The sequence below is a fragment of the Lithobates pipiens genome, unplaced genomic scaffold, assembly GCF_037356315.1.
Source record: "Lithobates pipiens isolate NorthernLeopardFrog02 unplaced genomic scaffold, aLitPip1_a1.2 Scaffold_8, whole genome shotgun sequence".
Classification (NCBI taxonomy): Eukaryota; Metazoa; Chordata; class Amphibia; order Anura; family Ranidae; genus Lithobates; species Lithobates pipiens.
Genome location: NW_027507903.1, coordinates 62,173,975 through 62,201,308, shown reverse-complemented (window position 1 = coordinate 62,201,308; position 27,334 = coordinate 62,173,975). Strand labels below are relative to the sequence as shown.

General features: G+C 44.4%; 1 protein-coding gene across 2 annotated transcripts in view; it reads right to left on the bottom strand.

Moving 5' to 3' along the window:
- Positions 1 to 27,334, bottom strand: part of TM6SF1 (transmembrane 6 superfamily member 1) — an 82,090-nt gene that overhangs the window by 48,891 nt on the left and 5,865 nt on the right. The window contains exons 2-5 of one of the 2 annotated variants that reach the window (XM_077472348.1): positions 15,944 to 16,018; positions 15,731 to 15,834; positions 8,325 to 8,422; positions 2,323 to 2,426 (exon numbers count right to left, since the gene is read on the bottom strand). In XM_077472348.1, the coding sequence (XP_077328474.1) occupies positions 2,323 to 2,426; positions 8,325 to 8,422; positions 15,731 to 15,834; positions 15,944 to 16,018 (381 nt within the window). The remainder of the gene's footprint in view (positions 1 to 2,322; positions 2,427 to 8,324; positions 8,423 to 15,730; positions 15,835 to 15,943; positions 16,019 to 27,334) is intronic. The other variant, XM_077472349.1, reaches the window with a different exon arrangement.

The following is a 27,334-nucleotide window of genomic DNA, read 5'->3' as shown; positions in this document are numbered from 1 at the left end:
CACCATGTTTCTTGGTGGGGATGGTGTGTTCAGGGTGATATGCAGTGTTAGTTTTCGTCCACACATAGCGTTTTGCTTTTAGGCCAAAAAAAGTTCAATTTTAGTGTCATCTAACCAAAGCACCTTCCTCCACATGTTTGCTATGTCTCCCACATGGCTTCTCGCAAACTGCAAATGGGACTTCTTATGGTTTTCTTTCAACAATGAATAATTAAAACCTTGCACCAATGCCTGATAATTGTGCTAGTTAAGGTGCTCCCCAAATTGCTTGTAAGATAACTACTGTGCTATGAATGTGAAGTGATAATAGGGGGCACTGTGACTACTAATTAAATAAAATCCTAATGCCGCGTACACACGATCGGACTATCCGGCGGACTAGGTCCGGCGGTCAATCCGCCGGACTTTTGGTGGAGGTCCGACAGACTTTCCAAATGAACGGACTTGCCCACACACGGACTAGAGTCCATTCATTTTGAACGTGACTTCAGGGACGACGGGACTAGAGAAGGAAGTCAATCTCGCTGCTTCCATCAGCGAGATTGACACCTTGTGAGCCCCGTCGCCTGGTATGAGTGTTAAGGGTAACCCCTACACTGAAAAACGGCATGGGGGTCCCCCCAAAGTCCATACCAGATCCTTATCTGAGCACGCAGCACGGCCGGAGAGGAGCACCCCCCTCCTGAACCGTACCAGGCCACATTCCCTCAACATAGGGGGGTGGGTGCTTTAGGGAAGGGGGGGTGACCCCCACTCCATAGCACCTTGTCCCCATGTTGATGAGGGCAAGGGCCTCTTCCCGACAACCCTGGCCATTGGTTGTCAGGGTCTGCGGACGGAGGGCTTATCGGAATTCAGAAGCCCCCCAGAACCCAGCCCACCACCCCATTCACCTGGGGGGAAAAGTGTCAATAAAAAAAACACACTACACAGGTTTTTAAAGTCGTTTATTAGGCAGCTCCGGGATCTTCTTCTGACTTTGGGGGTCTTCTTCCGATTCCTCCACGCTTTCCGGTTCTTCACGCCGGGCTCCTCCGCTATCTTCTGCTCTTTTGCTTGAGGAGGAGCCCAGGTTTCTCCGTTCATCATTGTTGTCGTCTCCTCCAACGTCTTCTTCTTCCTTCTTCTGTTCTTCCGATGTTGACACAATGCTCTCTATCGCTGTAATCCCGTGGACACGGTGAACGACGACTTATATAGGCATAAGGGGCAGGGTCACTAGGTGATGTCACATGGTGACCCCGTCTCTTATGATGTCATAGTCCCAGCATGCCCCGGGACTGTGACGTCATAAGGGCGAGTTCACCATGTAACATCACCCGGTGACCCCTCCCTTTATGCCTATATAAGTCGCCGCTCACCATGTCCACGGCATTACAGTGGGAGAGAGCGGAGTGTCAACATCAGAAGAACAGAAGAAGGAAGAAGAAGACGGCGATGACGATGAAGGAGAAAGCCAGGCTCTTCCGCTAGCAAAAGAGCGGCAAAAGAGCAGAAGATAGCGGAGGAGCCCAGCGAGAAGAACCGGAAAGCACGGAGAAGTCAGAAGAAGACCCCTGAAGTCGGAAGAAGACCACCGGAGCTGCCTAATAAACTACTTTAAAAACCTGTGTAGTGTGTTTTTTTTATTGACACTTTTTCCCTCAGGTGAATGGGTAGGGGTACGATGTACCCAATACTCATTCACATAGGGTGGGGGGCCGGGATCTGGGGGAAGAGGCCCTTGTCCTCATCAACATGGGGACAAGGTGCTTTTGGGTGGGGGGCGCAGGGCAACCAACAAAAGTGAGTATACCCCTAAGTGAAAATTTCCAAATTGGGCCCAATTAGCCAACCCCCCCTGGTGTCAGGTGACTCATTAGTGTTACAAGGTCTCAGGTGTGAATGGGGAGCAGGTGTGTTCAACAAGTGTAATTTCTTCAGTGTTGTCACATAAAAAGATGTAATAAAATACAAATCTGTGAGAGGTATAGTCACTTTTGTGAGATACTGTACATATTTCATATCCAGCAGGTGAAAAACTCTAATTCCTCAGACCACTGAATGATTCAAAGGATAGACACAGCCCCCCTTTATTCCCAACAGATATAACTGACTAAAGCAGGTAGTCCCATATGCATGCAGCCAGCAAGCACATGCTTTCTTGTTGTAGATGTGCATACTAAACATTATAAATACAGTACATGCAACCTGTAGTAAATGTTTATTTTATTTTCATTCGTGCCCAATATTGTCTATGCAACTGGGTTAGTGTTGATTACAACTACAAATTGTATATAATACACACATTGGTTATGCTAATGTTTGTATACAACCACTTACTCCCAAGCGATCGCTGCCACCATCAGTAGGTACATCAGGTAATGAGCAGTGCCATCCCAGTAGCAGATCATGTGACCATGAGCTGTGTTCAGATATGGCTCACTCTGAAAAATGATATTATGATAATTACTATTTAACATATTTTTTGTGTCAACTACATACAATTGTACACTTTTTAACTCCTTTTACTCCAACATAGAAAGCATAGCATTTACATGTTCAGCATAGGCCACTGTTCCTTCAGAGCACATGCACCGGTGATGTAATTAGTGGCATATACAGTAAATATATTCTAAACGGTGCAAGTTTAGGAGATATTTGCAGTACCTATAGTAAGCCTTATTATGCCCTGTACACACAACCAGACTTTCCAGCAGACTAGGGTCCGACAGACTTCCGCCGGAATTCCGGCAGACTTTCTGAACGAACAGACTTGCCCACGCATGACCGGACTTTCTGGCAATCTAGGTCCACCGGACTTCCCGGTGGAGTCCCGGCGGACTTCCAAATGAACGGACTTGCCCACACACGGACTAAAGTCAGTTCACTTTGAACGTGATGAGTTACGACGGGACTAGAAAAGGAAATCAATCTCGCTGCTTTTATCGGCGAGATTGACACCTTGCGAGCCCCGTCGCCTGGTATGGATTTTAAGGTGAACCCCCTACACCGAAAAAATGGCGTGGGGGTCCCCCCAAAATCCATACCAGAATCTTATCCGAGCACGCAGCCCAGCCGGTCAGGAAAAGGGGTGGGGACGAGTGAGTGCCCCCCCTCCTGAACCGTACCAGGCCGCATGCCCTCAACATGGGGGGGTGGGTGCCTTGGGGAAGGGGGCGCCCTGTTGATGAGGACAGGGGCCTCTTCCCGACAGCCCTGGTCGTTGGTTGTCGGGGTCTGTGGGCGGGGGGCTTATCGGAATCCGGGAGCCCCCTTTAACAAGGGGGCCCCCAGATCTCGGCCCCCCACCCTATGTGAATGAGTATGGGGTACATTGTACCCCTACCCATTCACATGGGGAAAAGTGTCAATAAAAAAAAACACACTAAACAGGTTTTTAAAGTAGTTTATTAGGCAGCTCCGGGGGTCTTCTTCTGACTTCGGGGGTCTTCTTCCCACTTCTCCGCGCTCTCCGGTTCTTCTGCCGGGCTCCACCACTATCTTCTGCTCTTTTGCCGCTCTTTTGCTAGCAGTGGCCTGTCTTTCTCCTTCAACGCCATCGTCGTCTTCTTCTTCCTTCTTCTGTTCTTCTAATGTTGAGATGACGCTCTCTACCGCTGTAATGCTGTGGACATGGTGAGCGACGACTTATATAGGCATAAGGAGCGGGGCCACCGGTGACCCCGCCCCCTATGACGTCATAGTCCCAGCATGCACCTTCCCCAAAGCCCCCACCCCCCCATATTGAGGGCATGCGGCCTTGTACGGCTCGGGAGGGGGGGGCACTCGCTTGTCCCCACCCCTTTCCTGACCGGCCGGGCTGCGTGCTCGAAAAAGGGTCTGGTATGGATTTTGGAGGGACCCTCACGCCATTTTTTCCGGCGTAGGGGGTTCCCCTTAAAATCCATACCAGGCCTGGTATGCCCCTGGAGGGGCATTCCCCCTCGCGCTCGCTGAGATAGGAAAATGTGTTTTTCCTATTGCAGCAAGAGTGAGATGTACAGTACCCTGTCGCCGAGAACCAGTGTGATGGGATCGCGCTGGAAACATTCTCACAGGCAGGTGCTGTAGCTGCCCGCATGCCGTATTTGGTCCGTCGGAACTGGGTGCAGCGGAGTTCCGATGGGAAAATGTAAAACATGTTCTATTTCTAAAGTCTGTCTGATTTTTGGCAAGCAAAGGTCCGATGGAGCCCACACATGATCGAATAGTCCGACAGATTCGCTCTCTTTGCTGTCAAAAAGTCTGGTCGTGTGTACGCGGCATTACAGACTTACCTATAGGTACAAACAAACCAGGAAAGTTTACTTCCTCTTTAAGCATTTCTCTACCATTTCCAAACTCATTATATACTCCTGGAGGGAAATAAAAATCTAACATATTATTATTTATGGTATTAAGGTTTGAACATGCACTGCAGACATCTTTTTAGTCGTTATATAATGCCTTTAAGTAAAACCAAGTTTCGTTACAAGAATATTGCTGTTTTGACAGAAATGTAACGTTAACCACTTGCCACCAAATCACATGCCTGATGATTTGGTTGACCATCAAGTGGTTATACCAGGGTGATGCCTGCAGCTACCCCGGTACTGTTTTTTAGAGCCGACGGTCTCCAACCAGCCACTCGGTTGTTATTACAAGCAGCGTCCATCACCCCCCCACCTGCTGCCTTCTGCGGTTGGCCAGGCTCTCCTTTCCCACCGGGAAACCAAAGCTACTAGCCAGGGCATTTGTTGGCCAGTCGGAGACCCAAGGAAAGCCAGGATCTGCTTTAATCGGGTCACCGCTATGGTAACCTGGAGACAATCCATTTGCGGTGATACCTTACATGTATGGGGTGATCACTTTTTGTGTGTGTGTGTGACTGATGTGTGCATTCACCTTTGCACATGAGCACAAGGGGACGGGGGCACTTTAAAAAAAATGTATCACTTTAATTGCTGTCACAAAGAATGTAAACATCTCTTGTGGCAGCAATAGGACAGATCCCTCCTCTGCCTTTAAAGCGGAGTTCCGCCCACACACACATTTTATATATATAGATATATATATATATATATATATATATATATATATATATATATAACCACACCATCAGAACAGGTTTAGGGCAGTATGCACCCAGGGACAAATGCTGGGAACTGAGATGGTTTGCATTCTAGGCATTCTTCCCTGGGCACATGCTACCCAAAACATTAGTACCAGTTAATGCATCATCCAGGCCTGCACAGCTGCAGCAGCTGTTACGGTAGCCTTTTACAGGTCACCAGCAGCAGGGCCAGACAATGTACCTATGCCTTCCACCTGCACACAAACACTGGAGTCTCATGCACTGGGCCTAAACATCCAGTGTATATGAGGCCTAACTGTAATTGTGGGCTACACAAGCCTAAAGAGCCTACCAACTCAACTAATGCTGTGTACACATGACCGGACTTTCCGGCAGACTGGGTCCGACGGAATCAGTCTGTCGGACAATCCGATTGAGTGTGGGCTAATCTGATTGTTTTTCGTTTTAAAAATCCGACGGACCTAGCAATAGAACATGTTTCAAATCTGTTCGATGAACTCAATTCCTATTGGGAAAACCGTTCATCTGTATGCTGGTCTGACGTACCAAATACGACGCAAGGCAAGCTATTGGCTACTGGCTATTGAACTTCCCTTTTTAGTCCCGTCTTATGTCATCACGTTCAAAACGAATGGATTTTTGTGTGTGGCCAAGTCCGTTCATTCAGAAAGTCAGCTGCAACTCCGCCAAAAGTCCATCAGGAAGACAGACGGACCTAGTCTGCCGGAAAGTCCGGTCATGTGTACGCGGCATAACAGTTCCAAAGGGCAAAAGGTATGTTCATATGATTACATATTTCATAGAAGATGCAGTTGACCTTGTATGCAGATTTGCAGAAGAGTTAAAAATTTGTGCAAAATTGCTGCTTAACAACTATTGTTGCTGCATTTTAATATTTCTGAAAAACAACATTAATCTTTAATCTGCTCCAAATGTGCTAAAATATTTTCCATTCAGGATTTAGAAGTACAATTAAATTAATCCATAGAGAGACTGCAAGATTTTCTGAAAGGACTCGCCAGTGAAAGCTGTAAGGTGGATTAAAATATTTAACATTTTTTTATATTTTAAATAGTTTCCTATAAAAAAAGAAAGGGGAGATATACAAACTGAATAAAATATCTTTGTAAGATGCAGGTGACTTCCAGAGAAAATATTATCTAGGGCACAAGGCAAGCTCTATAGTATTCTTAGGATGTCGATAGAGAAGGAAGGAAAGTAATATGTATATGTAATTAGAGGAGGTGCAGAATTTGAAACAGGAGGAGCGCAGGTATTTACTAGAGCTGCACGATTCTGGGAAAAATGAGAATCACGATTCTTTTGCTTAGCATGAAGATCACGATTCTCAAAAAACTGTTTTATTTGAAAAATGTACAATCTCTGAGAACATTAGGTTATCAGAGCTTTGTTAGTTTAATGTTGTCCATTGATGTTTGCAGATATAGTAATGAATTTGCCTCGGTACAGAATAGATCTGCACATTTTATCCAAACACTTATTTGTTTGGCAGCGCCGTGGCATGGTTACACTGGCTGCTGATTTATGCAGGACCAGATGTCAATCTGTTTTTGAAAAACACTTCCACTTTGCTAAATGTGTTTTTATTTAATCTATGTGTGTAAATATGTCCTGATGACTCAATAATGGCATTGCAAATGCAAACCCTCTGGAGCCTTGTCCTATCTAGGTTACCTTCACAGGAATACTTAATCTGTGATCTTGCCTGTCTTTTATTACTGCCACTGTACCCGCCCACAACCAGGCAGCGGCACGCCACATCGCACGCTCCAATGACTGACGTCAGTTCCAGTGGCTGACGTCAGTTCCGATATCCGCCATTTGCGTTCCACAATGGTTACGTGGAACCGGTGGTGCTAAAAGAAAATCGCGGGTCACCCAGAACTTAGATCGCGTGGGGAGGGTGAATTGAGATCGCAATCGTTTCGCGATTAATCGCGAACCTCTAGTATTTACTGTTCAGAAGAAAATTCATTGCATAGGGGTCTTTTTGGAAAAGGTTGCTGGAGGTCCACTTACATTTTTGGGAGAAACTCAATATAAAAAAAATTCAGTTTAAAAAAAATTTAAGAATGTATTGTCTTGGCACGGAAGGAAATGATATGGTCACGCTGAGCACCTTTTACACAATAGATGTCACAACAATAATAAATTCATACATTGTACTAATAAGATCATCATTCAATATGAGGACATTCCATGGCAATCCACCAACAAATCTGAAAACACTCATTTCAACAGCACAAATGATTTGTCATATTTTCATGCACTTCGGAATGGTGTGTGATATGCACATATACCACATGAATTACCTTTTTACTGTCAGATTCATCATTTCAGCTGATCATACGTTGATTTATTCATTTGTAATTATGCTGAGCTATTAAAATTTATGTAAACACAAAATCTGTTTGCCATCACACCTCACTGTACACAGTTTTTATCAAAAAAATAATTTATTGTGAATCTGTTGCAGAGTTTCTTACTTGGAGATCTTGGCAGTAACATCACTTCCTGTTGAGGCTGACAAGGCTAAAGCCAGCCATACACTGTGCAAATTTCTTTCCTGCAACTTAGTGTCGCTGGAATGAAATATGCTTGATTCCCCCATCAACATAGACAAGGTTGACATGGGAATCCCTCCTGCAGAGTCATTGTATTCTCCTGGTGAGGGCCGGGGGAAGCCGCCCCCGCTGGAAGAAAACAGTAATTATTGCTAGTGGCTATACCAGCTGCAAGCGATAATTGTATGTAAGATCCAGCTGGCTGGTTGTACCCAAGTTTATCAAACGATCAACTTGGTACATTCAGCCTGTCCATACATGGTTCGAATCTATGGCTGGGCTATGCCACTGCCTCACAATTAGTAGCAGTGCTGTCAGCCTGCTGTGTGCACCTCATAGACTGGCCATGGGACTGTCAATCAGGTCTGCCCATGCTTGCCAGGCAGGCAGAATTACACATTGCAGGCTAACAACACTGCTGCGAATTGCAAGGTAAAGGCTTAGCACTGTCAGCTTACAACAGGAAGTGCTATTCATGGCAGGATCTTCAGGTAAGGAACTTTGCAACACATTGACAACAAATGGATTTGCTTAAGAAAACTGTATACAGTAAGGCATGATGCCAAACATACTGAAAAAAAAATACAGCTTTAATATATTTTGCTTGAAAAGGGAATAGTTACAGTCATAATGTCCCATAAATGTATAGAACAGCTATGCACATAGCTAAACTCTGTTATTACCTCTTTTAAATATAGGGTCATAAAACTATCAATGATTCCATCTTGTTCCAGGCCAATGATAAGACCCACCACGCTGGTAAAGGCAAATACTGCATATACTAGAAAAGCAAAAACAACATGATGGTTACAGTAAAGTAAAAACACCACAAGCATTATGGAGACAACATTTTATAGATGGGTAAAGATATCACTTAGCTATCACACTAAAGGCCCATACACACGATCATACTTTTTGACAACAAACATGCAAATTAGCTGTTTTGGAGCAACATCTGACCGTGTGTACGCTCCATCGGACAAACTTTTTTGGTTTTTATCGGACTTTTGCTGGCTGTGCGAACGGACAAACTTTCTGGCAACAAAAGTCCGATGGAGCAAAGTCTGATCGTGTGTACAGAAACCCATAGGACTTTTGTACAAAGTACAAACAGGCATGCTCAGAACCAATCCAAAAGATCAGACAACAATACAGAAGTTGACCAAAGGTGGCGGTAAAGAGCAGAAAAAACACATGATTTGGTGAAAGTTGGCTGAAAAAGTCCTGCTGTGTGTATGCAATACAAGTTCAGGGCCGATGCCCTTTGTACAAAAATCCAAAGGAAAGTTTGTACAAAGTCCTATCGTGTGTATGAGGCTTAACACTGTGCATGCACTTTACAATTACCAAATGATCTGATATTGATGGAATATCTGCATAAATGAGCAAGTCATCTTGGAATGGCTCCTCTGTTACAACAGTGATCAACAATGACAATCCATATCAGATGATTAATTATTCTTTGCTGGATAGCGACATAAGGCCCAATTCCCAAATAGATAGCATCCTCATTTATTCTACAAGTAAGTTTCTAAACATTTTGTACCTCTTTGTTTCTTATTTTCAATACACAGACTGTAAATCGACCCTAGCTTTCAGACTTAACATTATAAAATATAATTAAATAATAATAATAATAATAAATGTATCTAAACCTGCTCACTGTAATAATATATATATGACAGACAACAATAGGGAGGTCTCACAAACCCCAAACTCCTGATAATGCCTTGAAAGACAAAATGTGTTGGGTGGGGGCATGGTACTATGATGACACCATGTAAGTGAAGGGCTGCCGCACGCACTAGCATAGGATTCTGGAAGTCATGCGGTGCCCTGTACATTTGAATACTAAAAACAAAAGTGCCATTAGACACTTACTCAAGCGCTCACAATGGACCGCTAGAAGGAATTATTCATGCACATGAAGTGGCTGCAAAAACGTTCCAAGGGATGAGTAACTGTCAACTCCAGAAACAGCAGTAAAAAAGGTTGCAGAGGATTAACTCACAAAGTTTCTTAAAAATGAAAAACACAACTTCCAGTGTATGATCCGCAGCTCTTGATATAAAAGATCAAGGGAAGTTCCACAGAGAATTGCAAACAAGTAACCAAGGCGGTGGACCATGAATTTTAAAAGATTTTTTTTATTAAGCATTAGCAAAAACTTACATGTATGTCTTGGCCCACAGTGGGGGAGGTGAGGGGGAATCCACAGACTGTCACAGCATAGATTGGGGGAGACAGCGGGCTGGGTGGTGGTGAGCCGGAGCAGGTAAGCAGCCTGATGGCCAGTGTGCGATGTGATTATCCCCGCACTGAGGAGCCTGGTTCAAGGCAAAGATGGAATGTAGAAGACAGCAGATGATGGCCAAAAAAGCACTGGACAGAAGGGGCAGCAGAGATCTCCATGACCAACAACACAATTTTCTCTCTGTATGATCATTTAGTAATTGTTTCAGTTAACCTCTTTGTGTCCCTGCACTTTGAGTTGGCTGGTGTTGGCTGAAGGTGGATGCTTGTTTATCTCTCATGGATGTTTTTAACATTATTTTTTCTCTCTCTGATCTTTTATTTCATAATTTACAATTAGTTTATTATATTTTTTATTTTTTTGCCCAATGGCTTATAAGCTTGATCTGCATCTACAGTGGTATGATGTTAAGAAAGGGGCAGGACCCTGAAATGTGTAGGCTTACCAACTGCTATCCCTTGCACAAGGTCTATACAAGACTGTACAGTGTGTAAGGATACACAGCAGTCGCTGCTTGAGGATTGGCTTCTCTGGCGTTTTTTTCACCCCTGACTATCGGCATCCTATCCAGGTGTGTTGGTCATCATGATCTCAGCCACCCCTGCTGTCCAGCTCTTTTTTTGCCATCATCTGCAGGCTTCTACATTCCATCTTTGCCTTAAACCAGGCTCCTCGGTGTAGGGATAGTCACATCCCACATTGGCAGTCAGTTGGCTTGCCTGCATGCATCCTGTTCCTGATCTGTGCTGTGACAGTCTGTGGATTGAGGTTGAAAATAGACACAAGTCCATCTAGTACAATCCCATATACACAATCCTTCACCCAGAGCTGATCCAGAGGAAGGCAAAAAAAAAAAAACAGCGAAACACATTCTCCAATTTGCTACAGCAGGGGAAAAAATTCCTTCCTGATCCCCCAAGAGGCAATCAGATTTTCTCTGGATCAACTTTACCTATATATGTTAGTACATTTAGGAAAGAATCCAGACTTTTTTAAAGCAATCTACTGTACTTGCCAGAACCACCTCTGGAGGGAGTCTATTCACATTTTCACAGCTCTTACTGTGAAGAAACCTTTCCGTATTTAGAGATTAAATCTTTTTTTCCTATAGATGTAAAGCTTACCCCCTTGTCCTCTGTGATGACCTTAAAGTGAACAACTCAACACCAAGTTTGCGATATGGACCACTTATGTATTTGTACATGTTGATCAAATCCCTCCTTAATGTCCTTCTCAGGAGGGAATACATTCAGTTCCTCTAATTATTCCTCATATTTGAGATCCTCCATGCCTCTATGGAAAGGGTTAACTACTCAACCTGTCCCACTGATGATCACTCTCAGCTTCCTGGTGCTTAGATTGTTGTTCTACAACAGGGGTGCCCAACCAGTGGCCCACGGAGCCCTCTGATGTGGCCCGTGACCTCCTTCTGTGGGATGGCAGATTGGCAAGCCCAGAACATGGGTTGCAGACCCGACATTCCCTGTGTTGTTAATGAAGCCAGCAAAGCAAGCAGCTGTGGAACAGAGCTGTATAAGCTGATGATTGCTGTATAGCGCCGTTTCCTGCCACAGACGGAGTGATACCAAATGCACTCTGCCAGAGACAGCAACTGCCAGAGACAGCAACAGCAGGCAATACCTGAATGGAAGACTGTTACTGAAGGTCAGTTTATTACTAAAAGTGCATTGTATATATGGGCATATCTGCGCAGTGGTTACTGGGCTGCTTTCAAAGCTGATCCGCAGGTGCAGTGCACCTTCAGGTTGCCTGCACTGAGGCATAGACTTCTGTTATTACCCGTGGGTTTGGTGTGCTTTCAGAAAGTGCACCACACCTGCAAGCTATAATAGAAGTCTAAGGCAAAGTGTAGCTAACCCACAGGAAAGCCACAGGTGCACTGCGCTGCATTAGTGTGAAAGGCCCCTTTCACACAATCGGTCCGACTCAATCAGACCCTCCATTCACCTCTATGAAACTGCAGATTTGTGTCCTTTTACATACCTTCAATCTGATTCGCAAAAAAAAAAAAAAACAGAAGGGGATCAATCCCCTTCTGTCAGGGTGGATCGAAGGACCCATAGAGTAGAGTGGGCTGTGTTCGTGTCTGCTCTGCACGGACCTGTCACCCGCCTGCTCTGCTCATTGTGGCCCGTGACCGGTTACCAAGTCGCTTAAGTGGCCCTCGCTCTTGGGCACCCCTGTTCTACAAGATGGAAAATCTCTTTGCAGAGTGATACAGAGGGTGTAATCATCACAAGGAGCAGTGTCATCTCTCTGACTGGAAAACCACCCCCCTCTCCTTTTCCTATAACAAAGGGTAAAGGTGTTTTGTAACACACAGAGCTGTAAACAATTATTTGCTAAGGATAACACACATAAGCTGTTGCATCGTTGTGCTCATAAATCCAGTCATATAGAAAATGAGTACTCTCACAGTGTTTACAACACCCATGCAGTGATGCATACAACTAAAATGTCCACATACAACCAATTCACTAACAAATGTGGTTTTCTTAGCGTGCTTCAATTAAATGGTGGCTGCCTGCACACAGACACCAATTCCCTGTTGCGTATACAGTGCCTTGCGAAAGTATTCGGCCCCCTTGAACTTTTCAACCTTTTGCCACATTTCAGGCTTCAAACATAAAGATATAACATTTTGATTTTTTGTGAAGAATCACCAACAAGTGGGACACAATTGTGAAGTGGAACGAAATCTATTGGATTTTTGAAACTTTTTTAACTAATAAAAAAATGAAAAGTGGGGCGTGCAAAATTATTCGGCCCCCTTGCGTTAATACTTTGTAGAGCCACCTTTTGCTGCGATTACAGCTGCAAGTCACTTGGTGTATGTCTCTATCAGTTTTGCACATCGAGAGACTGAAATTCTTGCCCATTTTTCCTTGCAAAACAGCTCGAGCTCAGTGAGGTTGGATGGAGAGCGTTTGTGAACAGCAGTTTTCAGCTCTTTTTCCACAGATTCTCGATTGGATTTGGGTCTGGACTTTGACTTGGCCATTCTAACACCTGGATACGTTTCTTTGTGAACCATTCCTTTGTAGATTTTGCTGTAGGTTTGGGATCATTGTCTTGTTGGAAGATAAATCTCTGTCCCAGTTTCAGGTCTTTTGCAGACTCCAACAGGTTTTCATCCAGAATGGTCCTGTATTTGGCTGCATCCATCTTGCCCTCAATTTTAACCATCTTCCCTGTCCCTGTTGAAGAAAAGCAGGCCCAAACCATGATGCTGCCACCACCATGTTTGACAGTGGGGATGGTGTGTTGAGGGTGATGAGCTGTGTTGCTTTTACGCCAAACATATAGTTTTGCATTGTGGGCAAAAAGTTCGATTTTGGTTTCATCTGACCAGAGCACCTTCTTCCACATGTTTGGTGTGTCTCCCAGGTGGCTTGTGGCAAACTTTAGATGAGACTTTTTATGGATATCTTTGAGAAATGGCTTTCTTCTTGCCACTCTTCCATAAAGGCCAGATTTGTGCAGTGTACGACTGATTGTTGTCCTATGGACAGACTATACCACCTCAGCTGTAGTTCTCTGCAGTTCATCCAGAGTGATCATGGGCCTCTTGGCTGCATCGATGATCAGTCTTCTCCTTGTCTGAGCTGAAAGTTTAGAGGGACGGCCAGGTCTTGGTAGATTTGCAGTGGTCTGATACTCCTTCCATTTCAAAATGATCGCTTGCACAGTGCTCCTTGGGATGTTTAAAGCTTGGGAAATCTTTTTGTATCCAAATCCGGCTTTAAACTTCTCCACAACAGTATTACGGACCTGCCTGGTGTGTTCCTTGGTCTTCATGATGCTCTCTGCGCTTTCAACAGAACCCTGAGACTATCACAGAGCAGGTGCATTTATACAGAGACTTGATTACACACAGGTGGATTCTATTTATCACCATCAGTCATTTAGGACAACATTGGATCATTCAGAGATCCTCGCTGAACTTCTGGAGTGAGTTTGCTGCACTGAAAGTAAAGGGGCCGAATAATTTTGCACGCACCACTTTTCAGTTTTTTATTTGCTAAAAAAGTTTAAAATATCCAATAGATTTCGTTCCACTTCACAATTGTGTCCCACTTGTTGGTGATTCTTCACAAAAAATTAAAATTTTATATCTTTATGTTTGAAGCCTGACATGTGGCAAAAGGTTGAAAAGTTCAAGGGGGCCGAATACTTTTGCAAGGCACTGTATGTAAATAAGATGGGTAAAAGCTGTTCAGTCCAGTGGTTCTCTGCCTTCGCCTTGGTCAACATCACATAAACTATCGCCTGTGATCCTGCTCAAGACGTGCTTTGCTGACATCCCTTCTGGCTCCAGATCGTGCTTGCTGTTCCACTACATTGATCCCTGACTTCTGGCTTGGCTGACTATCCGTTCCGTTTACTAATGTTTTGACTAAGTTTGTTCTTTTTACTTTTTTATTAAACAAGTGTGATTTAACTGTACCTCTTTGCCGTATTTAATAGTTTCTGACAAAAAGATGGCTTCAGCTCCTGTTCTCCACCTGTAGATAACTTCTTCTATACGTTTCACCCTTTTCAGAGCTTACTCATAGAGCCATCTATGAATAAGCCCTGAAAAGGGTGAAATACATCTGAAGATTTCTCTACAAGTGGAGAACAGGAGCTGAAGCCATCTTTTACCCATCTCATTCACATTTATGCAACATGGAGTCGGTGTCGGTGTGTAGATGGCCACCAAGTTGTTGAATTCTACTAGAACCTGACAAGGCAATCCTGTCTGTCTTGCACCAGTCTATTCACATACTGATCTGACTGATATAGGTTTAGGGGGTATTTGAGCGGTACTATTTTCATTGTTTTTCTTGGTGTGTTGCCACAGCTGCTTGTTTTATTATCTAATGCTAATACCTGCTACGCTACTGTGTGTCACCCTGTGTTTTATGTGTTAGTACAGTTCAATAAAAGGAGTCAGAAGGTTTTGTTCCCATATTATTATTCACCTTTGAGAAAATTACAGAAAAGATCTTTTGTAACCTGGCAGCCTGGAATAAACTAAAATGGATTCCTACTGTGAGTTTTCTCTGTGAGGTGACACATCCTGTGCATCTTGTTATGCCAGCAAGTTGCCATCCTGTCCATGCAGACTGGGACTCGCAGGTATGTCTTTTGTATAAAAAATTTGAAACAGAACACTAAGGCCCCTTTCACACTGGGGCGGTTTTCAGGCGTTACAGCGCTAAAAATAGCACCTGTGTAGTGCCTGAAAAAACCGGCCCCTTTCACTCCAGTGTGAAAGCCGGAGGGCTTTCACACTGGAGCGGTGCGCTGGCAGGACGGTAAAAAAAGTCCTGCTAGCCACATCTTTGGAGCGGTGAAGGAGCGGTGTATTGAAATCAATGGGACAGCGCTGCAGTGGCGCTTTGCGGGCGGTTTTAACCCTTTTTCGGCCGCTAGCGGGGGTTAAAACCACCCCGCTAGTGCCCGCAGACCGCAGCTAAAATGACGGTAAAGCGCAGCTAAAAATAGCGGCGCTTTACCGCCAACGCCCGCACTGCCCCAGTGTGAAAGGGGCCTAAGCAGCACACTCTTCAGTATCTGAATGTATGATAGCTACGTGACGGAGACTCTAATGACACAACATAATTTCTTGTGATTTGAACATAAAGCAAACAGTGTCTGGAAGGTGAACCCCTTGGCATCAATGACCGTAATCAGCAAGGTCTGAAGAACAGCCATAATATTACTTTTTATATAATTTATATAATTATTTCATTTATTTACTAGATTAATTGGATTTACTATGTTAAGAAATATTAGCAAAACATAAGTAGGTTTCGTAGGTATACATACCATAAAACAAAGGATCCTTGGGTGGTTTCTGAATGACAAGAAGGCGGGATAATAATGCTATGACCACTAAAACCACAGCACCAGAAACTATAACCGGCCAGGAACTGGAAAATACAAAATATTTGACAGATAAATGGACATTTACACAGTTGGTGGTGTTGTCTAAAAACAAATTATTTTATTTTATTGTTCATTTTTGGTATAAACACATACCTCCCAACATTTTGAGATGGGAATGAGGAACACCTACCAGCAAACGTATAATAGACACGTCTCCTGCCACGCATCCTTAAAGAAGAATGAACCCAAGAAAAAGGTTAATTAAATCCACAAGGGCTTTTTTTTACCACTACTATTCCTTTATATTGGCTTTTACAATGTACAAATGCAGCAATTTAGAAATTGGATGAAAGGTTTAGAACTAGGAAACCCTTTTTGAGAGATAAAAAGTGCATTTTATATACAGCTATCTGGACCAGACCAAAATGACAAATGAGGGGCAAAGAGGGACAGAGGGACATTACTGCAAATCAGGGACAGTCCCTCAAAATCAAGGACAGTTGGGAGCCATGTAAACATGACCCATAGAAGTAGAGGTGACAATTGGTAAATAAAAATGTAGAACACACCAAAGCAAAGCATCTGACTTGCTAATTACCAAGTTTTCTTTGTATTCACTCATTAAAGCAGGGTATACAGTCTGTGTGTGGGCCAGATGGGTGTTGCAAGCACTGGGCTCTAATTCATAACAAATCTATGCCTTAGGCCTCGTACACACGATACGAAAATCAGAAGGGATAATGCAGTTTTTCGGATCGTTAGTATGGTGCTTTTGACAGCCGATTTGACTTTTTCGTCAGACAAAAGCTGGATGTGCAGGCTATAAAATTTGTCGGATATGAACTCAACGTCTGACCAGTACAGAAATCGTCACACAATAGTCAAAAGTACAAACATGATCGGAATCAAGGAACGACCAGGAAGAGTTCAGTCTTGTAGACTACCATTTGTAATCAAGAATTAACATTTGTGACGTGGCAAATTATGAAATCTCAAAATGCAGCACACATTCTCATCTTCTTTAATGGGATAATAATGAAGCTGCTTTGCATGTAGTTACACCAAACATATTTTAAAACGCATTTGTTTTGTACGATCTGAAAATCGTGGATCAACACTCACCAAACTTCTACCAACACGAAATTAGCAGAAGATGCCCAAAGGGTGGCGCTTGGGAAATTAACTTCCTTTTTATACTCTCATAGATCGTCACTATGTTCGTGTTTGTCAGATGACAAGTTGCGAAAAGTTAGTATGCTAGAAAAAAATTCTGCACACGCACTTTTGACAAAAATTAGATGCTTGGTCGTACAACAATCGAACAGTGTGTACTAGACCTTAGGCTAGGTACACACTGCTGCAACCTGAAAAGTGCCGTGACTTAAGACCCGTACACACAATATGAAAATCAGATGGGAAAATTCGCAAGATGAGCTGTCTGTGGATTTTCGGATTGATAATATGGTTCTTTTGACAGCCAATTTCACTTTTCCATCAGATAAAAGCTGGATGTGCATGCTATAAAATGTTTGTCGGATGTGAACTCAACTTCAGATTTTCGGATGGTCAGTACAGAAATCGTCACACAAAAGTCTAAAGTACAAAATGCGCATGATCGGAATCAAGGAATGACTGGGAAGAGTTTGGTTTTGTAAAATAATGTTCTTAATCTAGAATTAAGATAATAATTGATGAAATGTTGAAATGCAGCATACAATCTCATCTTCTTTAATGGGATAATAACAAAGCTGTTTTGCTGGTGATACTGATGTAGTTTTGCGAAATGTATTTTATGTTTCAATAATTTTTCCTTAAGTTTTCATAGAACAGATAACAAAGATCTCATTGAGCATTGTACAGTATCCGTAGTACATCATACATACAATATACACGAGAAATCAACCTCTTGTGTTTTCAATGCCAATTATCATGTCCTGGTATAGACTGTACCTTATTTACGCTAATATTTATGGTGCATATATCATATCCTACCATGGATCCTCCACTGTACACATTGCTCTGTATTCTGTGGCCCTGAACATGCTCTATATAATATGCCCCAGAATACATCCCGCCTGCTGGGAAACACCAGCTCCCCAACCATCTATTGGGGGGTCTGGCTTCCCAGGTCACGGGGGGGGGGGGGGGCACCATCCAGACCTCCTCAGGTCAGAGTCTTGCCGAGGAAGAGAGGGGTAGATCATAGAAGAAAGGAGAAAGGGGCTCAGAGTTAGTTGAGGGTAGAGTTGGGAAGAAAGTTTAGGGGAGAGGGCTCCTCGCTCTTTGACGTATCATTCAAGAAGGGTTCTGGTTTGTGATCATCCGAGGATCATTTGTAAGGTAACTGATCCATGGATCCCATACTTTGTTAAACAACTTAATTTTATCCTGTACAATTGCTGTTAGTCTTTCATTTAACATAAGCCATGACATTTTGTGTTTAAGTTGGTCAAATGGTAGGGCTGCAGACTTCCAGTTTGTTGCTATTGTGATTTTAGCTGATATGAATATAAATGTAAGAAGCCTTCTATGTTTTTTTGAGGCTTCAGCTACCCTGCCACCCAGGAGTGCGTGCTTTGCTGACTTTTCCAGGTTAATCTGGGTGAGGGTATATATAAAGTTTTAAACCCTGATCCAAAATCTCCTGACTTTGGGACATGTCCACCATATATGATATGCTGTTCCCACCTGGCCGCACCCCTGAAAGCACCACAGGGTGGCTCCAGGCACAAAAGTGGCCAGTCTGGCCGGTACCATATACCATCTTAATAAAACCTTATAGCCTCTATAATGGAGGTGTTGGTGAGTGATTGAGAAGCTGTCATTGTTATCAAGTGCCATTCCTAAAGATCTAGGGTTTCTTACATGGCAGATATATGGCCCCTGAGTTTGTCATATTGTCGACACATATGTTCCATGGGAGCCATTGTTGCTAAATAACCCTTGCGTGCTAAGGTTTGCATATAATGAAGTATTTGAGTGAGTCTATAGTGTTCAGTGTTTGGCATTTGATATTTTTCTATCAGAGATCTTTCAGAAAGCCTACCCTTCTGATCACAGAGATCTGCTATCGGTATTAGGCCCTTGTTGGTCCACCATTCGAATGCGGGGGGAGTGAGGCCCGGGGTGAAATCTCTATTTCTCAATAGAGGTACTAGCGGGTTGTGGGGTGACTTGAATTTCTGAGTTCTTTAGAGTCTATCCCAAATACCTAGTGAGAAGGAGAAAGGAGAGAGTAGGACATAGTATATTTGGTCTCTCTTTCATTGGGAGACACATAATATGGGAAATTGGTTTGGAATGACAGGAGTAAGATTCCATGGTCATCCATAGTGCCTGGGGTTGTTGGGAGTGAAACTTGGTGAGTTGGGCCAACTGGGCCACTTAAAAGTATTTCTTTAAATCATGCAGGCCAAGTCCCCCCTTCTGTTTTGGAGTGTACATTGTACCTTTGTTCACCCTGGGCCACTTGTCTCCCCATATAAACTGAAGAATCTTTTTTTGAAATGTTTGCAGGTCACAGCGGACTAGTGACACAGGTATAGCGCGAAACAAATATAAGACCTTTGGTAAAATACTCATTCTTATTGAGTGTAGTCTGCCAAACCATGATGGGGGGTGAATCTGCCATCTGGCTAGGTCCTCTGTCAGCCATTTGAACAGGGCAGGGTAGTTTTGTTTATATAAGGTTTGTATAGACGAGGTCAGTCGTATTCCTAAATATGAAACTCCCATAGAAATTGGTAAGATTGTTCGAGTTGTTTCTGGGTGGAACTCTGTAAAGAGAGGTTCAGTACCTTGGATTTGCCAAACGTATTTTAAAAGGCATTTGTTTTTTAGTGATATAAATAATATTAATATGAGGATTGTTGTTTGATTTTTTGGGCAAGTTACCACCACACCATTATCCTGGAGTTTTTAAGATCAAAGATACAATTATGTTGGTGTCTCTTGTTAATTTTCCATTTGTGTTGTTTTTAATGTAACTGCCTAATCCCAAACTGTCATTTGAAGAAAAACACCCAGCCAAGTATTATTCTACACATTTTAATAAAAATTAAATTGGAGATGCTATCTGCCACCCAAATAAAAATAACTTAACAAAAAAGTGCAAATCGACGCTCAAACTTCTACTAACATGAAATTAGTAGAATGGGCCCAAAGGGTGGCGCTTGAGAAATTAACTTCCTCTTTATACTCTCATAGTACGTAACTACGCTTGTGGTTGTCAAACGACAATTTGCAGATAGTTAGTATGCTAGACAAAATCCTGCACATGCCCTTTTTTTTTTTTTTTTTTTTAAATCTTTATTTATGGATTGCAGGTAATACAGAAACACACTGATCAAAACATGTCACTCCTCTTCCCTTGGTACCGATTAATACACATATTACAGTAAACAGATCAATTGGAAAAATAGTATGCGATAGCATTATCACTGTGAGTAACCTACAGCCAAAACACCGGCTCTCCCATCCAGCTGGCAACCCAGCGGTATATTAACGTCTGAGTCCTCCTCTGAGATAGGGCCCCGTCCGGCCGTCTCAGAGAGGTCCCCTGCGGCGCTGCACCTTGTCGCCATTGGGGAGAACCCTGGGCTGCATCATCTGTAAAAGTTGCCCTTCCTCGGTAGGGAAGATGAGAAAATATTGTGGCCACACCTGGACAATCACTAGTTTTTAACTTAAGTTGAGGGGAAGGGAAAGAGTGGGGGGAGGGGAAGGGGAAGAACGGGAAGGGGAGGGGAATGAATGGGGAAGAGCAGAGCAAGAGGAAAACAGACAGTGGGGAAGGGGTAGGGGAGTAAGGTGGGCCAGAGCGGTCTATGTGTGGCAGGATGGAGGGGAGACTCCAGTGGTTCCCGCTAGCCAGTTCTTCCCTTCACTCTCCACCACTGGACTCACTGATAAGTCTTATATTCAGCAGAAAACCTGAAAAGATTCCAAGGCAACCAGCGGGCATCGTGATCCTCCTCCCTATCCCCCATGGCCGCCGTCATCCGCTCCATACGATAGATATCGCTTATCCTCGCGAACCAATGCGTTACCGCCGGCGAGGCACATGCCCTTTTGACAAAAAAAGTCTGTAGCTAAGTCCCGAGCCTCTCCAGCCCTAATAATGATCTTCAGAGTCAGGGACAGCTAACATCCTTCTGTGTACAGTGGGTTACAAGGCATGGTGGGTGTAATGGAAGGTAGATTAATGGGCGCCAGACACATCTTGAATGTAAAGAGATTTATTTTCTCTTGAACAGAACTGTGAGAGAGGGTTAGGGTCAGGACACCCCTTAGTAGTTGCAATGTTAATTAGCACACTCCGAGATTTCTATAAGTAGACAGCCAAGCAGGGAAAGCCACCCAGCCGCACACCATTTCTGCATGTGTAGAAACGCTGTCTCCCATGGCAACAATCTTGAACAGTTTCTAACAAAGTTGTAATGAACCCTTTCCCTTCCTCCACAATCTCTTTTTTAGATCTTCACTCAACTGAGCTCCCAGTCTATCACTTAGACCAGCTGATCCACTGTCATTGGATCTTCTGAGCTCTTCCAATCTTCTCACTGAGTTTTTTCCTCATGTGTCACCTCCATGTCCCTGCTGGGTCCATAGCTTGGTACTCACAGACGCTCTTCAAGCTTCACCCCACAGGCCTGCTCAGTCTCTGACTTGGCACACAGTAATGCTCTGCAAGAGTCACCTCTACTGGCTGGGTCCCTGTCTTGACCTCTACTGAAGTTTCCCAATTCTTCACTGTCCCCGGTTGAGGAGAATACTGCTCAGGTACTTGCTTCAGCTACTCACAGTAGTCCCTGGTAATGAGGTGGACGGTCTCTTAGTGGCGACAGCTTCCCCAATACCACCGACCCCCGACAGGTTCTCCGGTCAGCAGAACCCTTACTTCTGGTTGGACTGCAAGCCACAATCCCAACCCTATGCTGCTCTCTTGCTTCTGGATAGGCCTTAGCAGCCAGATGTTCCTGGGATGAGCCTCAGGCCTAGCAGCTTGCGGGAGCACAACACACGTCCACCCAGACAGCTGTCCAGGTGGCACAGAACCCTGATCACCTGACTCAACTCAAATAAATAGGTTCTCCCAGCATGCCAAGGAACCCAAGGAAATCCCTGTCCATTGGCTGAGACACCCCATTCATTCCTAATATGTCCTCGCAATGCCTTTCTCTTATCTAAAGCCACCAGATACCCAGCCACCTAGCGACAGAAGAGAGAAGTGCATCAATTCCAGAATTAGGGTGAAATTAATTGATCTCCTAGCAATTGGCCATGGCAACTATCACTTGGCAGATAAATTTAAGAGCAACCCTGCCTAAACATCCGGGTGCTACAAGTCTATGGGCACAAGTCGGATAGAAGTCGCCTTGAAGTAGTACAGAAACAGTTTCAATAGAGCGACTTCAGTAATGCTAATTAAGACAGCTCTCATTGACTAACATGGGATTTCACATGCCATGTGACTGTGGTCTCACAAGTTGCTGCAATGTGAACTGAGTCTGACACATATCAGTTTACTGTAGTAATAATAAGGATTATTCTTGATTCTGACTGAATTCAAGTTTTCATATACTAGTCATATCCATGAAAAATTTCTCTTAACTAATTATAATGAGTTATGAGTTCCATCACAAATTTAATCACGTAGACCAAGGCAACTTTATAAATATATAGTTATATAGTTTTTAAGGCTGAGTAAGACCCCTTTCACATGGGCTGGATATGTTTTTGGATATGAGAGTGCTCATGCTCCCCTACAACTTGGTTAGTTGAACATGTTACATCTCAACATTAGTTCTGGTACCTCTATTACACTGTAGATTGCTTTGCAGTTTTCAAGTATCGAATGTTAATATAGTTATTGACCCTGGAAGCTGCCATTGTTCTTTTGTTTTTAGTACTTGTACTTAGATCTCAAATTTTAAAATCACATTAGGCACCACATAGTTCTAAAGAGTAACTGCAATGTACATTACAAGAATGTTAATAAATTCTGTTGCTGATGCCTACCAGTTTCTGGTCTGAAGATATAGCTGTTTGTTTGAACATGTCCTTTAAATACTGATTTTAAATGGGAGAGCGTGGTTCATTAAAATTGCCCGGTGCACTTTCAGTGTTCTGGTGAGAAAAGCTGTAGTGTTGGCATCTTTTTAGAAGTAATTAACCCTTACAGAGTATCTCACCAAAAATGTAAACTTCTATTGCAGAGGATGCCTAAAATTTTACTTGTATCTTAGTGAAGACTGGGGGGGAAATCAGTGAGCTAATCACACAAGCAGGACATTTCTGAGGTCGGTATGTACACCAATATATTCACAATGCCTCCACTGCACCATATATGGCACTGAATATTATAGACAACAACAACGTGGCTTGTGTAGCCATTGTATATGCTTTTATTATTTTTCTTCATTTGGTATATTTGTTTTCCCTAAAAAAAAGTGCTTTAAGACGGTACTTCCAATGATTGTAGTAGTGGACTGAAGTGACATAATAAGATACAATGCAGGCTGACATCATAATCTATTACATTAGCATTTTTATTTACCTCTGCACTCACAAATTTTGGGCTCTTAATTTAAAAAAATATAAAACATTCTGGAATAAATTTTCTTTGGATAGTTTGAAGTGCTTTGTTTTAATGTGGTGTAAAGTCAGAAGGTCTTTTATCTTAATGCATTCAAAAAAGCCATCTGTGTGCAGCAGCCCCCCAATAATTCAATCCCAGTGATGTTGCAGGAGTGTCTCAGCTGCCCGAAACTCTCCCTCCTATTGGCTGAGACGGCAGCGCGGTGCTATTGGCTCCCGGTGCTGTCAATCAAATTCAGTGAGCCAATGAGAAGAGAGAGAGGGGGCGGGGCCAGCTCAGAGTGTGAATGGACACAGGGAGCTGCATTTCGGCTTGGGCCCCCATAGCATGCTGCTTGCTGTGGGGGCATTCAACAGGAGGGAGGGCCAGTGAGGGACCCGAGAGGTGGAGGATCCAGGCTGCTCTGTGCAAAACCAGAGGAGGTAAGTATAACATGTTTGTTATTTTTAACAAAAAAACTTACAATCACTTTAAAGCGTAGGTCCACCCTAAAGTGGACCTTCCGCTCATTGGAACCCTCCCCCCCTCCGGCGCCACAATTGGCACCTTTCAGGGGGGAGGGGGGTGCAGGTACCTGTACAGTACAGGTATCTGCACCCACTTCTGGCATAGATTCTGCAGAAGGTACGCCCCTTTTGCAGAATCTACGCCCCTTTCCGAAGGTCCCCCGCTGCCTGCTGGGAAACACACGGATCCCAGAGACAGCGGGGACCATCCTTATTGCGCAGCGCGACTCGCGCATGCCCAGTAGGGAACCGGGAAATGAAGCCGAAAGGCTCCACTTCCTGATTCCCATACCCAAGATGGCAGCGGCAGCACCCGAGAGATGATCGAGAGATCGGCTTCGGGTGCCAACATCGCGGGCGCGCTGGGTGGGTAAGTGTCATTATTTTAAAAGTCAGCAGCTGCAGTATTTGTAGCTGCTGGCTTTTCAAAAAAAAAAAAACGGCGGACTCCCGCTTTAAGTATGTGTATGCTTATTTTTTTTTTTTTGCTGACTTAAGGGGTGATTAGGGGGGTGATTGGATGCAGAAGGTTTTTTTTTCCAGAAAATTGATTAAAAGTTCCTTAACCACTTGCCGACCGCCTAACGCCGATGTACGTCGGCAGAATGGCACGGGCAGGCATAAGCACGTACATGTACGTGATTTGCCTCCCGCGGGTCGGGGGCCCGATCGGGCCCCCGCCCGGTGCCTGCGGCGGTCGGTTTTCGTTCGGGAGCGATCCCGGACGAGGGGACGGCCATTCATTCATGGCCACCCCCTCGCGATCGCTCCCGACGAATAGAAATCCCCGGTGACATCACTTCCTCTCCTGTAATGTAAACACAGGAGAGGAAGTGATGTATTCTCTCCTCCGTGTCGGTATTTTTCGTTCCGACACGGAGGAGAGCGGATCAGTGAGTTGCACCAACACATCCCACACACAGTAGAACATGCCAGGCACACTCACACCCCCCCTTTACCCCCCGATCACCCCCCCAATTACCCCTGCCCCCCAGTCACAGTGACACCAATGTCATTTTTTTTTTTTTTTTTTTTTTTTTTGCATTGGTGTCATTTGTGACTGTAATAACTGTTAGGGCAGTTAGAGTTAGCCCCCTTTAGTTCTAATGTACCCCCCTAACCCCCCCAATAAAGGTTTAACCCCGTGATCACCCCCCGTCGCCAGTGTCACTAAGGCTGGGTTCACATTGCAGCGGTTTATGAGAACGAATGTGATTCGCACCGCACTGCAGTGCAAATCACATCCGATCTCTGTGCGATTCGAGTTCAGCCATTCGCCGCACCCGCCGCACCCGCCACACCCGCCGCACCCGCCGCAAATTCGCACGGGACCCTTTTTTTGGCCCGCAGCAGAATCGGATCGCATGGGTGTTCACACCATGCGATCCGAGTTTGCAGATCGCACTGCGATATGCGAACTGATCTGGGGGTGTCAGTAACATTTCACTGACACTCCCAGCAGTTCGCATAGGGCAGTGTGAACTGCCGCCGGGAGGCATGCGATGCGGGAACCCGCCGCGGATTCGCGGCGTTTCCGCATCGCTCCAGTGTGAACCCAGCCTAATAAGCGATCATTTTTCTGATCGCCGTATTAGTGTCCCAGGTGACGCTAGTTAGGCAGGTAGGTATTTAGGTTCGCCGCAGCTTTTTATAGCGCCAGGGACCCCCATATACTACCGCATAAAGCCCCCTGATTGCCCCCTAGTTAACCCTTTCACCAGTGATCACCATATAACTGTTACAGGTGACGCTGGTTGGTTAGTTATTTTTTTATAGTTTCAGGGCACCCGCCATTTATTACCTAATAAAGGTTTAACCCCCTGATCACCCGGCGGGTGTCATTTGTGACTAATAACTGTTAGGGCAGTTAGGGTTAGCCCCCTTTAGTTCTAAGGTACCCCCCTAACCCCCCCAATAAAGGTTTAACCCCGTGATCACCCCCCGTCGCCAGTGTCACTAAGGCTGGGTTCAGATTGCAGCGGTTTGAGAACGGATGTGATTCGCACTGCAGTGCAAATCACATCCGATCTCTGTGCGATTCGAGTTCAGCCATTCGCCGCACCCGCCACACCCGCCGCACCCGCCGCAAATTCGCACGGGACCCTTTTTTTGGCCCGCAGCAGAATCGGATCGCATGGGTGTTCACACCATGCGATCCGAGTTTGCAGATCGCACTGCGATATGCGAACTGATCTGGGGGTGTCAGTAACATTTCACTGACACTCCCAGCAGTTCGCATAGGGCAGTGTGAACTGCCGCCGGGAGGCATGCGATGCGGGAACCCGCCGCGCATTCGTGGCGTTCCCGCATCGCTCCAGTGTGAACCCAGCCTAATAAGCGATCGTTTTTCTGATCGCTGTATTAGTGTCACAGGTGACGCTAGTTAGGCAAGTAGGTATTTAGGTTCGCCGCAGCTTTTTATAGCGCCAGGGACCCCCATATACTACCGCATAAAGCCCCCTGATTGCCCCCTAGTTAACCCTTTCACCAGTGATCACCATATAACTGTTACAGGTGACGCTGGTTGGTTAGTTATTTTTTTATAGTTTCAGGGCACCCGCCATTTATTACCTAGTCTCACTAGTGTACCCCTAAATTTAGGGGTGTCTACTTTCCAAAATGGGGTCATTTGGGGGGGGTTTGTGCCATCTTGGCATTTTATGGCCTTCAAAACTGTAACGCCCTTAGAAAGCCTGAAGGCGGTGCTTGGTTTTCGGGGCCCCGTACGCGGCTAGGCTCCCAAAAAGTCCCACATATGTGGTATCCCCGTACTCAGGAGAAGCAGCAGAATTTATTTTGGGGTGTCATTTCACATATGCCCATGGCATGCGTGAGCAATATATCATTTAGTGACAACTTTGTGAAAAAAAAAAAAAAAAAAAAAAAGTTTGTAATTTTCCCGCAACTTGTGGCAAAATATAAAATATTCCATGGACTCAACATGCCTCTCAGCAAATAGCTTGGGGTGTCTACTTTCTAAAATGGGGTCATTTGTGGGGGTTTTGTGCCATCTTGGCATTTTATGGCCTTCAAAACTGTAATAGGTAGTGAGGAGTGAAGTCAAATATTTACGCCCTTAGAAAGCCTGAAGGCGGTGCTTGGTTTTCGGGGCCCCGTACGCGGCTAGGCTCCCAAAAAGTCCCACATATGTGGTATCCCCGTACTCAGGAGAAGCAGCAGAATTTATTTTGGGGTGTCATTTCACATATGCCCATGGCATGTGTGAGCAATATATCATTTAGTGACAACTTTGTGAAAAAAAAAAAAAAAAAAAAAAAGTTTGTAATTTTCCCGCAACTTGTGGCAAAATATAAAATATTCCATGAACTCAACATGCCTCTCAGCAAATAGCTTGGGGTGTCTACTTTCTAAAATGGGGTCATTTGTGGGGGTTTTGTGCCATCTTGGCATTTTATGGCCTTCAAAACTGTAATAGGT